The sequence below is a fragment of the Phoenix dactylifera genome, chromosome 5 (assembly GCF_051530095.1).
Source record: "Phoenix dactylifera cultivar Ajwa chromosome 5, Ajwa_hap1_PhDact_Kaust_v1.1, whole genome shotgun sequence".
Taxonomy (NCBI): Eukaryota; Viridiplantae; Streptophyta; class Magnoliopsida; order Arecales; family Arecaceae; genus Phoenix; species Phoenix dactylifera.
The window spans coordinates 27,952,050-27,965,740 of NC_143194.1; the positions used below are offsets into that span (position 1 = coordinate 27,952,050).

The following is a 13,691-nucleotide window of genomic DNA, read 5'->3' on the forward strand; positions in this document are numbered from 1 at the left end:
ATCCTCGATCATCCTTCCACCTGTACAGATGTCACACTCCATTCTCTCTCATCCATCCACCTGCGTGGTTCTCAAAGTCTCCATGCTCTATCATCCATCGATCTGCAACAAATATCAAAGTGCTCCATCCTCTATATTAATCTACTCACACAGATCTCAAAGCAATCTATCATTCACCATCCATTCACCTGCACAGATTTCAAAGTACTAAGTTCTTTGTTTATTATATGTTTGCATGAATCTCAAAAGCACTTCGTCTACGAGACTTTTCCTCCCCTCCCTTTCAATTCACGCCTAAACAAGCGTCCCTTGCTAGGTTATTAGGAAGGGTAATTCTAAAAATTAATAAAAATTTAGTTATCAGGTGATTCGCATGTGATTATATTTTCTAACGAAGACAGACAATTGGACCATATTACAACGAATTTAAAGTTTTGATGGTTAACTAACACAATGGCATTTCAAGTTTTATGATCTAAATATAAATAGCTCAAACTTAAAAGGCGTCTCCATTTTTTTTTTTTTAAATAATTCTAATGTACTTGTTTTATACATAATTGTGTATAAATGCATAACGAACTGGAGGGTAATATAATATAGTTATGAAAATATCAAATAACTCAGATAAAATTTTTAGTCAACATGCAGTGCACATAAAATGGTGGTCAATTAGAGGGGCGAACCTTGGTAACTTTTGTTCAAGGGTCATTAGTGTTAAGAATCATAACGGCAATAATATAAAACATGTTCTATTTTAGGTTTGAGGATGAATTACCTATTTTATCATAGCCAAAGATGCGAACAATAGATTTGGAGTAGCAAACAGGTTTATTAATTAATTGGCACCTCATCTTTTTAGTGTTTGGAGTGACAGAAGCATCAAAAAAATAACATCACTTGCATATGCGTAGAAAAGTTGCGATGAATTAATTTTGTGCTTCTAGGGCTTTAATATATCTCAATCATTTTTAATGAGATATGACATATTAAAATGATGTGATAAATTTCTATCAACGAATGAAATGGATCTACATGGGGACCATATGATGAAAAGAATGTATAAAAATCCTTCAATGATCAGGCATACGCAGTTGTGATTCTGTGAGGGAAACCTTCACTTTTTATTAGTGCACTCCTTTTGTTACTCTCCTTCAAGAAAGAATTGTAACCTCCTGTCAATAATTGAATCTGCTAGTGTTTGTTTCTAGCAAAAAAAGTGATATAAAAAAATCACCATATTAACGAACATGTTGCAAATTTCTGGAGCATGAAGTCAATAATTGAGCATGAAAACTTAAAAGGCCAACATTGATAGTGAACATTTTGAAATCCATGTAAGCCAGGTTGTTCTGATTGGAGAGAGGAACAAGGCAGTTCCTTCAATGCACCTAAATCAGACCTCTCACAAAGAGTACTAATAATATAATAGAGGTGTAAAAGTTCATTGATTGAATAGAAAATTGATTATAAAGCTTTTATTTATACTAGCAAGATCCAAATTGAGTTGAATTCTTCTTCTAGCTTCTAAAAAAAAAATAGATTCTTTTTTTGTAAAATAATGAGTGATCAATAGGAAAAATTATGTAGAAACTAGAATCTTCCTTGAGCTAGATCTCTGCTCCTACATGTCTTCATATTTTGTTGCATTCTCTATTTTCTTTTGTTTTGATCCTGAGAGCATTTGAGTTAGGTTCGTGTAGGTTGTAGAGCCTAAACAAAATTTAATCCTAGTTTGTGCTCAACTTGAAGTGCAATTCCGAGTTCAACTCTGATCCACCCCTTAACTCTAACCCATTGCCTTTCCAGCTTTTACCCCCACCTCTAGTCCCACTGCCATGTTGCCACCTCCCGCTCTCTCGCCTTAAAGACAAGCTTGAGTTCAAGTTTGGGCCTAATTTCGGAAAAAGTTCGAAGCATGAGCCTAATTTGAAACCCGTAGATTTTCTTTCCGACCGAGATCGGGCTTGAGGAAAGCTAACCTCACTCGTCCAATTCCAGCGCTAGTCTGACCTAGTCGGATGATACCCTTCTCCTTAATGCATGTGTTAGTGAGCGGTTTTGATTTCAACCTAGAAGGAAAAATTATTACTTGTGATCATTTATTGCATCTGCCTTTTCATCTTAATTTATCAATCATCGGATGTATATATTCTAGAGTCTAGTATGTTTGATGCATGTCATATTGCAATGCGATGCGCTTTAGAAGTGCCATTGAAGGTTACGGTCTCTCAATATAATGCACACGAGAAATAGCATATGGAAGGTTAACATTCACTTTATTTTTATTTTTCATAAATAATTTGTTTTATACTTTCTTGATTAAAATACTCTTGCCAACATGATAATTACTATATATATGTATACGTGGGAAACATGTGTTTATATTTTAATAAAGATTATTTTTTTTATAATTTTTATTTAATTTCATTGCAAGAAAAGAATTCAAGAACAATTTTTCTTTTTCTGAAAATAAATAAAAGGTTCTAACAAGACAGAAGTCAAGTCCTTCTGCTGCAATCTAACTCTGGATCGAATTTGATGCAGTCCATCTATGGATACATTTTCCTTCCCCGTCGAACCAAGTCTGTGACCGAACGCCAGTCTCATCTCGGTCGCGTCGCACCCGATTCGGCCGGCTAACCGCTGCCTCCGTCTCCCACAAAACCATCCCCTGGAGGACCCAGGCGGCTTTGCCGAGAAAATAGTAGAGCCCTCTCCCCCTTCAAGAATATGGAGAGGACGACCTTCGTCGTCGATCCTGAGCGAAAAAGAAATCAAGAAGAGAGAGATCTCAAAAAATAAAAAGAATTCCGGTCTCTTCTCACATTGTCTTCCTCTCTCGCCATGGAAGCTCTCACCGAGCTCTGCGATCTGGTCGCCCAGAACCCGGATCTCTTCGCCGACAAGCTCGCCTGGATCTGCGGCCGCTGCCCCCCTACGGCCCTCCTCCGACCCCTCCCCTCCGCCGGCCCCGCCGGAGGCGGCGGGCGCGTCTCCCGCTCCCACCTCCACGCCCTCCTCGCGCTCGCCCGCTTCTTGTCCCGCTGTCCCTCCCCGCCTCCCCCCTCCGCCCGATCCCCCCTCCTCGACTTCCTCCGCGTCGTCCCCTCCACCGCCTTCCGCTCCTCCTTCTGGCCCCAGTCCTTCCCTCTCGACTCCATTGCCTCCTTCTTCTCCGATCTCCTCCGCTACGCCTCCCTCGCCGCCGACCGCTCACCGGAACTCGCCTCCGACCTATCTGCCTTCCTCGGCGAAACCCTCGTCTCCGCCACCCTCTACGCCGGGGACGACCCCGCCATCGCCCGCGCTTTCCTGGCTGCCGTCGCCCAGAGCTGCCCCCCCTTGATCCCGGCCGACGCTGAGCGCCTCGTCGGCAGCCTCCTTGACCAGTTCGGCCCCCCTGCCGACGAGGCGGCGACATCTTCCTCGGAGAACTCCTCGTCCTGGAGCTCCTCCGCCCAGAGCACGCCGTCCAAGGGGAAGGCCAAGGAGGAGGACAGGGAGGTCGCGGATGATGGGACGAGCGTGGTGTCTTCATCGTCCAAGGAGAATGAGGGCAGCGGCATTTCCCGGAGGAGCAGCGTGGATCGGTTGGGGACCACCGGGGGAGGAGGGGGGTCGCCGGCGGTGAGGCAGGACGTGGCGGCCTTCGAGGAGGAGTCTGTCGAGGGATTGGAGAAGCAAGAGATTGCCTTTAGGTTGTTCGGGCAGGTGCTGGATAGGGTGGGCGTGATCAAGTCCGGGCAAGTGGAGCAGGTCAGGATGGTGGCGGCGAAGCAGCTCAAATCTCTGCCAGCATTTCTCAAGGTCTGTAGGCTCTGTCTCTAACTATCCAAATATTTTTTCCCCCAGTTCTATGTGAGGTTCGAAATGGTGTATTGAGGTAGAGTAGACCGATGATCCTGTACTCATTTGGCCGGCTATGGAAAGAAAAAGCTTGCATCTGCTCCCCCAAAACTATAACCTGTCAATCAAAGTTCGCTGTTGAGGTCCATTTCTATGATTACGTTCCATTTTCGATGTTGGCTTTCTTTTAGGCTGTAAGTGGAACTATTTTGGATCTTTTTGGTAAGAGGAACTATTTTTCTATCAACAGTCATGTTTTATTAATTTCGTAGAATTCGGTTTGTTAGGAAGTTGATGTTTATACTAAAGAAGGAAGTGAAAACGAAGTGAAAGAAAAAAAAATTCACGAATTTCACTTGAAGTTGTCATTCAAAGGATGTTTGAGAATATGAGGATATACCTACATATTTCTTGAAACCTCAGCTTGCTTATAAAACACAATTAGAGATTATTCTTGACTCTTCTAGTAATCCTTTTCTTTTTTGCTGATATAAACTTGAATGGCGCATGGCTTTCCTGTCCAATTCACTGACTTTGAATTGGTTACAGCATTGTGCCAATGGGTGTTACAGCTGAAACTCTTGTCTGTGTTTTCCATTTCTAGATTCGAAAGCGTGATTGGAGAGAACAGGGAGCACAACTGAAAGCTAGAATAAACACGAAACTTTCCTGCTGTCAAGCAGCGACCTTGGTGCAAATTAAGAGTCTTGTCTCTTTGGATTCGGTTAACAAGTCCTCCAAAGATGTGTTGCGTCGGACACTTGCTTTGTTCCTTGATGCTGCAGAAGCATGCATACTCTCTTCATGGCGAAAATTGAAGATATGTGAGGAGCTGTTCAGCACATTGCTCGGTGGAATCAGTAAGATAACTGTCTCTCGTGGGGGCCAGCTGCTCCGGGTGTTGCTAATTCCCTTGAAGCCTCTTGTTCTGACTACATGTGCTCAGGTATGCACCTTGCTTTATTTTTGATATGTGGCATGCTATTTATACCCGGACATGCAAGTTATATTATAGCTTGATGATACAGGCTGATATGGTGCGAAATAATCAGGGGGCAATGTTTGAGACCGTCACAAAGCTAAGCTGTGAAATTATTGAGTTTGGATGGAGTAAGGATAGGGCTCTTGTTGACACATTTATCATGGGTTTAGCTGCGTGCATCCGCGAACGAAATGATTATGAGGAGCAGGTTTGTATAATTATTAAATCCTCATAACATCGTTATAGGTTTGTGTATTCTTCTCTTGTTTATGCAATTCTCAAAGCCTCAACATCATAGGTGAACATTTATGAACTTCCATATGGTGCATACTGATCTGTAACCCATTATTAATGAATATGCTTTCCTGAAACCATTATTCATTATTGTTGAATGTGCTATCTTGACAGTTGCTTAACATTTATCTTTGGATTATAGGCTTATCTTGAAACAGGCAAATTGTTAAACTGATATATGGTTGTCTAGGTATCATGCTTTTATTCATTTTCTAATTTTTATCCAGTGGACAGCATAACTTGTGCTTGGCTACTGTCTAATGTTATCACGTTTTATGATTACTGTTTGATTGGTGAGGTTTTCGACATACCTTGTTTGTTATCAAAGTACCTGTCGAGTGTGAGTTCTGTTTTCCAGACACTTGATTAATGCTGGAGCCCATTGTTTATATTTCCTATTTCAGGATGGGAAAGAAAAACAGGCTGTTCCTGTTGTGCAGCTAAATCTTATACGCTTACTGGCTGACTTGAGCATATATGTTAATAAGTTGGAGGTTGTAGACATGATATTGCCCCACTTCATTGAAAATCTCGAAGAGGGTGATGCTTCAGCTCCAAGTTTATTGCGTCTCCGAGTATGGAACCTTGTCTCCTCAGCATGTACATGCTTTGTCATTAATTTTTATCATTTGACCATACTATATTTTGTGGTTATCTTATTATATATATGTTCATGTGAGCTAGTATCTTACAAACCAACTGAACTGGTTTTTGCAAATATTTCAGCTACTAGATGCAATATCACTTATGGCTTGTTTGGGATTTGAGAAGTCATATCGCGAGACAATTGTTTTGATGACAAGAAGTTATTTAGAAAAAATTAAAGCTTTAGGATCTACAGGAAACAATACATCACCCCCAGAAGCTACCACAGAGCGAGTTGAGGTTTGTTTCAGGTTCCTTGTGGGTCTCCAAAATATATTTTGTCTTGCAGACGTATGACACTATTGCTAACTAACTGTTTCAACCATTTTCTAGACTCTTCCTGCAGGGTTTCTTCTAGTTGCTTCTCGTCTTGCCAATCCAAAACTGAGATCTGACTGTCGCCATCGGCTATTGTCTTTGTGCTCTGATGTGGGTCTCGCTGCTGAATCTAAAAGTGGGAGGTAGGATGCTATATGATCTATGAAGGCCCTGAAAATGTTTGCTGTTCGAACTTCTGATTAGATCAGTTTCATAGTAACATTTGTGCAATCTAGGGAGCCACCAAATGCCAGTGTTCTTACTGGATGCTGGCTAGGCACCTATGTGCATGATTTAGCTAGGTGGGTGCCTTGATGTCCAGGTAGCCACCTGATTATTTACCAAGATTTTTGTGATGTCATGTTCTGCGGAAGCAGAAAATGTTGAGTATTGGGTGGCTGCTTTGGCACTCAGAGGCTCTAGCATAGCTATCTTGTCAAACTTTCAGTTTTTTTATTGAAATGCTTATCTCAGTGAGCATGCCCTTTTTTCCCTGATTTACTGTTTTTTCTTTCTGATTATATTCTCAAACTGGCATTCTGGTCACCTAGGAGCGGAGCTGATTTCATGGGTCCACTACTTCCGGCGGTTGCAGAAATATGCTCTGATTTTGATCCTTCTTCTAAAGTTGAACCTTCACTCTTAAAACTCTTTCGCAATCTGTGGTTCTATATTGTTTTATTTGGGCTAGCACCTCCTATTCAACAAAATCAGGTTCCGACAAAATCTGTCTCCACTTCGTTGAATAGTCTGGGAAGCATCGGTACAATTGCTCTTCAAGCTGTGACTGGCCCGTACATGTGGAATAGTCAATGGTCTGTAGCTGTTCATCGCATTGCACAAGGAACACCGCCTCTGGTAAGTTAAATGTAGAGGTAGCTGAATGATATTATTGGTGGCCCTCAAATTAAATAAAATTCATCTAATCTAGGTTTTGCAATACTGTAATTTTTTGGCTTCATAGGCTCTTTCTTCTTCCCTTTATATGATGCTCACTATATAGCCATAATATCTGTAAAATACATGCCCTCTGGAAGCAGGGTGGTGTACTTGTATATGGCATCTCAATTCTTTTTCTTTTTCAAAAAATAAGTTTTATCCTATTTTTGATGTTTGTCTCTTTTCTATATTGAGGAGGGTGTCTTCCATATATTTATGTGGTTCCCTCCCAACCATTTCTTTCAGTTTAAGGGTATGCTATGCTTGATTTCATATTCTTAAGGTTATCACTCCTATCAACCGAGATATGGGTTCAAACCATGGTCTGCCGTACCGGTCCGGGCCGCCACCGGTACGCCGGCCGGTGGTTCAAACCTTTGATATTTAGAGTTACACAGGAAAAAATGGCACACATTGTTGGCTAGATCTGATAATAAGATAATTATGCTGCTTTATTGTGATTGTGGATGTAAAGTTTCACTGTCGGTAATATCTAACTTTGATCTTAGATTTGTTTCTCATAGGTTGTTAGTTCGGTGAAATGGCTTGAAGATGAGTTGGAACTAAATGCTCTCCACAACCCAGGTAGTCGTCGAGGTAGTGGCAATGAGAAAGCTGCTGTAGGTCAAAGAACTGCTCTTTCTGCTGCTTTAGGAGGTCGAGTCGAGGTAGCAGCAATGAGCACAATTTCAGGTTTGGGTGCAATTTTATATTAGAGTAAAATTTTAGTTTGTTATTGTTGACCATTTCTACATGTGGGTTCTTAGACCTTGCTTTTGATTTCCAATAACTATTCATATATTTTGCTAAATTGTAATTGCACATCTCAAGCAAAAAAGAATCAGTCAAATATATTGTAAAGTTTCTTGTAAATAACATGTGCTCTCTACCTTTCGTCAACAGGTGTTAAGGCTACATATCTCCTTGCAGTTGCTTTTTTGGAGATAATACGTTTTAGTAGCAACGGCGGAATACTCTCTAGTGACTCCACTATGACCATGCCAAAAAGTGCATTCAGTTGTGTATTTGAATATCTACTCACTCCAAACTTGACGCCAGCTGTTTTTCAGTGTTTGACAGCAATTGTCTATAGGGCTTTCGAAACAGCAATGGCGTGGCTGGTAGTCTCTGATCCTCAAAGGATGCACATTTTTTTTGGGTGCCATCTTGGTTCTTGTTACATTCTTGCTAATAATTTGTTGATTGTCTGGAATATATTTATATGTTGTGCATATGCTTACCTGTATACTTTTTGATTACTTTTCAAGAGTGGTTCTAATCACTGATAGATATGCCAAAGTATTCCAAGTTCGAAGATCCTTCAGTCTTAAGAAAATTCACTATCTTTAGGTTATATTATGGACTCATTAAACTTCCTGAAGAATCCTGTATCAATAAATCTCGACTAAAGGTACAGGAACATGCTTTATATGGATATGTGAGGTTTGTCATGTCCTTAAGAATTGTTTTGGGAAGTACCCTACAAATTGACAATTGAATGGTCAAGAAATTGCACTGTGTTCCATGGATCTCTTCTTTGAAGATATAAGATCTTGATGGATTTATTTTTCTTATTTTTCTTGAGGCTAAAGAATCTTTCTTGCATCACTCCTCTTTTGAGACATCTTATTTTAATTATAAAACTGTTACGTAGCAGCAAGAAATCATTGACCTGAGACCTTCTTCCTTCCTAGATCATATGGGGCTAACCTTTTGTATATTATAACATTTCTTTATTAACATTTTAAAATATCTACCATCTGATATAAACTGGTTCGCCTTACAGCTACTTGCATGAACAAATTCTAGCGAACCAGCCATGGGGGCAGTGAGTGGGATCCAATAGCCCCTGTGAATTGTGCTACACCTTGATGTGCAACGCTTGCAATGTTATGATTCTTGATGGCTGTTGGATCATACATCATTCACCATGTGGCTTGCAAGTTCCTTGATTTGGTAAATTGCATTCTTGTTTAGATATAATTGGAACTGCTGGGCTTCAAGCTAGGCTGGAGTAAACCTGAGCATAGTTACAAAATCTTCTGTCTTTACAAATTAAATTGTATTTAATTCCCATTACAAGAGCCAACTGTACCATTCATTGGATTTGATAGTTCACAAGCCGATCATGAACAGTTTGTGAAATCTGTTAATGAATCACGAGATGGCAAACTGTTCGTGGCCCATGAACGGGCAGATGTGGGAAGCCCAGCGGAAAAAGGTATAAAGGATGGGATGTGAACATGTGGAGCCTTGGAATGGACCAAAGTGGCAGGGCTTGTGGAAGAAAAGTAAAGAAGGTGGGACTGTAGAGTGGACACTTAGAGCTTCAAGGAGTGAAACAGAACAAAATAATGAATTCTCTCGATAAGATCGATGGCTGTAAGAGTTTTTAAGTGTCATATTGTGACATTGAAGATGGTTCTTTTGTTCCTGGAGGGTCTTTTAGCCTTTCTTTCTTTTTATTTTTTCTTGTAGTTATTTTATATTTTTTTGGCCAAAATAATTCTCTAGATTTTGGATATCTTAGATTATGTTTTTTTTCTTTAAGTCTCATCTTTTTTGTTGGCTTGAAATTTAACAATTTCAAGTTCTTTTTGATAGTCTTGGAGACGATATATCAGGAACCGTATAAAATAAGATTTAACTATACATATTATATACTACTTTTTATGTACAATTTTTTTAATCTAAAACTTCTGAGGGAATTTGAATTTTTTATTTTAAAATTTCAAATTTTTATTGAACCTTTTTAGACTTACTACATTTTTCTGAATTTCAATATTATTAACCAATGTTTGCCGTACGCGTGCATATCGTCCCATATCGGACATACTGCAACGTACCAGTACTGAATCGAGAGTCGATACGAGGGACGTACAAAGTCTCAATATGCCGAACCAAATCCCATATTGGGCATATACCGATATTGTACCAACATGTTACTGGTATGAGGTCTGATATGGAGATACCGGACCTTGTTATTAACCTTCTCATATTATTCTTGAATCCAAACTTGTGTCTATGAACCTGAGGCCTTCCCAATTGCAATGTGAGCCATGAATTTCAGGTCTAGCCCAATGCTAGTCCTGCCTTGGCTTGTTATGAACCTTGTTTGTGCCCTGGGATTCAATTTACACTGTTTGACTCTTTTTTCTCCATAGAAAAGGACTTGTTGCTCCCTTTAGGCTCCACTATTAGTCATTTTTCAGAGAATGACATGCTCTATGCCTTTTATTAGAACCCTGTTGTAGGTGGCATGCCAAAGCCTCTTTAATCTTTATTGTCCTAAAAGAAGGGCTGGTTGGTATCTGTGGTTAAATCCTCTACACTTTTATAAAGAAGTATGTGCTTTAGAGTTTAGACATTTAATTAGGCCCTGGGATTAGGCATTTTATGAAACCCAACTTCAAACAAATTGTTGTTTCTAAGAGTGATGGAGTTTCCTGCTCAAATAAATATCCTAGATATCTGTTGTGAGTCTGTTCTTCATGCACACTTATAGGTTGTATCATAGGCAATATGCTTGTTTGCCAATTGCCCTAGATTTAGTTCTCACAATAATGGGTCCCTTGTATTCTTGCACGTGTTAGCTCACAAGTGGCTTATTGGCATGAATCAGCTGTTCCTGCTATCTGCTTGGATGAGCTGGCCCTAGTTAGCTTTGCACTTCTTGATGACGGTCAGGGTCCACTTGCATGTCTATGAGCTTTCACCAGCACACATGCATGTGCATGAGCCCCCTTTTATGCACCCGTATGTGTGATTTCTTGTGCCTTATTGGTTGGCACAAGCATTAGCATGTGTTTTGCACCACCATATTTCATTATTGTGGTGATGTTCGAGTGAAGCTTTAGATATATTGTGACATCTTATTGTACCTAAACTTTGGTGGTTGAGTCCATACATGACATTATGAAGAAATATATATGAGATAATCCCTCCCCATTTTCATTGTTATTGTAAATCCACCTGTTATGTGCATGCTACCACTCAAATGTATATAACTAGTTACTTTTCATGCTTCTGTGATATGCTTTCTATGTGATTGTGCCTCCTCACCTCAAGGCAAGAGGTGAGATAAACCCAAGTCAGCCTTTTTTAAACAGTACATTTTTTACATTTTTCACAGTGATTTGAAATTCGACCCTGACATTCTCTTTCAGCAACCAAAAATCTTATTCTTCTCAGTTGTAGGAAAAATTACTTTCTTCCCGTTCCGAACTTAATATCTTTTCTTAAATGGTGTAGTATAGACTTGTGATGAAATATTGTTACATTTATTCTTAATGAGTCATCAATTCTAGGTGCTCCTTTTTCTTTGGGCTTTAGATTGTGATGTCTTGGTTGTTGATGGACCTACTTGGATGTCCAGGAGGAAAGAATATCTGATATAGGAGAAGAGGCTGAGAAAAGGGAATCAATACTTTCAGCACATGCATGTTTTCTTATAAAAAACTTGTCTCAAAGGGATGAACATGTTCGTGATATCACTGTTAACATATTAACTCAGTTGAAGGAAAGATTTCCACAGGTTAGTGCTCTCTTCCTAAGGTATGGCAGTTTTGCTAATATAATTTCTGAGCTTTTGTCGGGTCTGCTGAAGAAAAATTCTTTGACGCATCTGCAGGTTTTGTGGAACTCTTCATGTTTGGATGCACTTCTCTTTTCAGTTCATAATGAATTGCCTTCTTCTCAAGTTAATGATCCTGCTTGGATTGCCACTGTACGTTCTTTATACCAAAAAATTGCTCGGGAATGGATCACTACAGCACTTTCATATGCTCCATGCACCATACAAGGCCTTCTACAGGTTTGCTCAAACTCAACATTTAAAATTATTTAGTATGGACCATTTTCTTCATCATTTTTCTTTGCTTACGTTTGACATTGCTATTATCTTAAGAAAATAAATTTCCTCACTGGAGCTGAATGCTATTTGGAACCATGTATCCTTTTGTATGTTGTTGATCAAACTTTAAGCCGTGATGCTCGATTACATATGCTTGCCAAGCTTCTTTTATCTTGGTTCTTGGCTTTTTGACTCAAGTTAGAGCTTTTTTTTTTCCTTGCATTTTTTACTCGAGTTGTTTAATTGACATTACCTTGTTTGCTTCTTTAAGAGAGGATACACTTTTTTTCTGTATTTATTGTCTGGTTTAAGTAATTTTTTTCTACAATCATTTAAATACGTAATATCTAAAATAGTATTTGATGCACCAGCAATATTTATATGGTAATGTTTGTATATGCTTATTGCATGCATGCTCTTCTTTCTTTAAAATCGATCCACGTACAGTGTCTTTTGCATGTTCATACTGATTAATTGCATTGTGAGTGTTTCTGCTGTGCTTGTTGTGTTTCCATCATTTATTAGAAGTCAACATATGATGCTGATCTGCATGCTTTAATTGCTTTTCTATCTGTGTTTTGGGACTAGTGAAGGTGTTATCCTTGAGCACTAGATTTTGCAGTTAACTTGTTGGACTATAATACTATTGGCTTATAACCAAGGTTTGCCGTCTCGGTACCACACTATGTATTAGTAGTAGTACCATGCTGGTATGGTGCCAGTATGGTTGGCACATGGGTCTGTTTGGCGTACGGAGACTTGGTATGCCCCCTACAAATTCTCGCTTTGGTACCAACATGGTATAGTACACCTGGTGGTATCCATCAGTATGGCAAACCTTGCTTGTAACCAAGATAATCAATCATTTGGGCTTTACCAACATTATTAAAGATGGTGAATTTTTTCTAGTAATTTGGTGGAGATATGTGTCTTTGTTGTGGTGGCCGATATGCATATTTGACATTGCGTTAAAGTTCTTTTGTTGACACTAGGACAATTGTGCTTATTATCAAGCAGTATGAATTTGTTTATACTCTGATTGTGATGCCTTATAATGTTTATTTTGTGTTGTTGATTTGATTATGTTCTCGCATGAAGATATTTATAACTTATGAGTAACTCTTAATTATAGAAGGAAAGAACTTCTGAAACCACCGACCCCTCCCACAAATCATATTTTGTTCTCCAATGTGATATGGAAAACTAGTCTGAACTCAAATAACTCATTAGCTTGTTATTGCTCTGTTTATTGATTATTACCATCCATTCATTCCACTCTTTATTATTTTTTTTAACTTAGAGTTGTTGAGGTAATATCTACTTTGTACTTGGTCCCCTAATTTTCAGTGGAATGTGTTGTGTCAGAGGAAAAGAAAAGTGGCATCATCTTATGCAATCTGAGTTTATAGGTTCATAGGATGGATCTTACTGATTCAATTGAAGTGCTTTATGAAGAATGAGTTGCTTTGCTTGTGTTATATGGAGTACCTTGCCAACATTTGGGAATATATTATGGTTTGTTTTAACATATCTGCCTATGTGAATCCCATGTGGCTTAGGACTAAGGTTTCTAACTATGTCCTATCCCATTCATGAGGCGTGACATCTTGCTAGTATTTGGACTTTTTGTGCATTTGAGGAATGTCCTTCTAAGCATGATTACTAGGATTATGGTGAGCTGGATGTGTCAAGAGAGCTTTCAAAGTCTTCAAAAACTTGATAATGTCACTGTGACCAGCCTTCAACAGAATAAATGAGTAAAACAAGTTGTGGGTTGTTGGAATTTCAGGATAGCAATTAAGTGCTTTCTCTTCA

At 39.3% G+C, this 13,691-nt stretch overlaps 1 protein-coding gene across 3 annotated transcripts in view; it reads left to right on the forward strand.

Moving 5' to 3' along the window:
• The first annotated feature begins 2,504 nt into the window (after positions 1-2,504).
• LOC103695574 (Phosphatidylinositol 3- and 4-kinase family protein) overlaps positions 2,505-13,691 on the forward strand; it is a 41,362-nt gene continuing 30,175 nt past the window's right edge. Inside the window, exons 1-11 of one of the 3 annotated variants that reach the window (XM_008776950.6) lie at positions 2,505-3,807; positions 4,451-4,792; positions 4,875-5,036; positions 5,527-5,697; positions 5,849-6,007; positions 6,101-6,228; positions 6,637-6,943; positions 7,549-7,717; positions 7,928-8,145; positions 11,400-11,558; positions 11,655-11,837. In XM_008776950.6, the coding sequence (XP_008775172.4) occupies positions 2,845-3,807; positions 4,451-4,792; positions 4,875-5,036; positions 5,527-5,697; positions 5,849-6,007; positions 6,101-6,228; positions 6,637-6,943; positions 7,549-7,717; positions 7,928-8,145; positions 11,400-11,558; positions 11,655-11,837 (2,961 nt within the window). In that variant the 5' untranslated portion in view covers positions 2,505-2,844. Of the gene's footprint in view, positions 3,808-4,450; positions 4,793-4,874; positions 5,037-5,526; positions 5,698-5,848; positions 6,008-6,100; positions 6,229-6,636; positions 6,944-7,548; positions 7,718-7,927; positions 8,146-11,399; positions 11,838-13,691 lie in introns of all 3 variants that reach the window. The other 2 variants (XM_088722131.2, XM_008776941.6) reach the window with 2 other exon arrangements.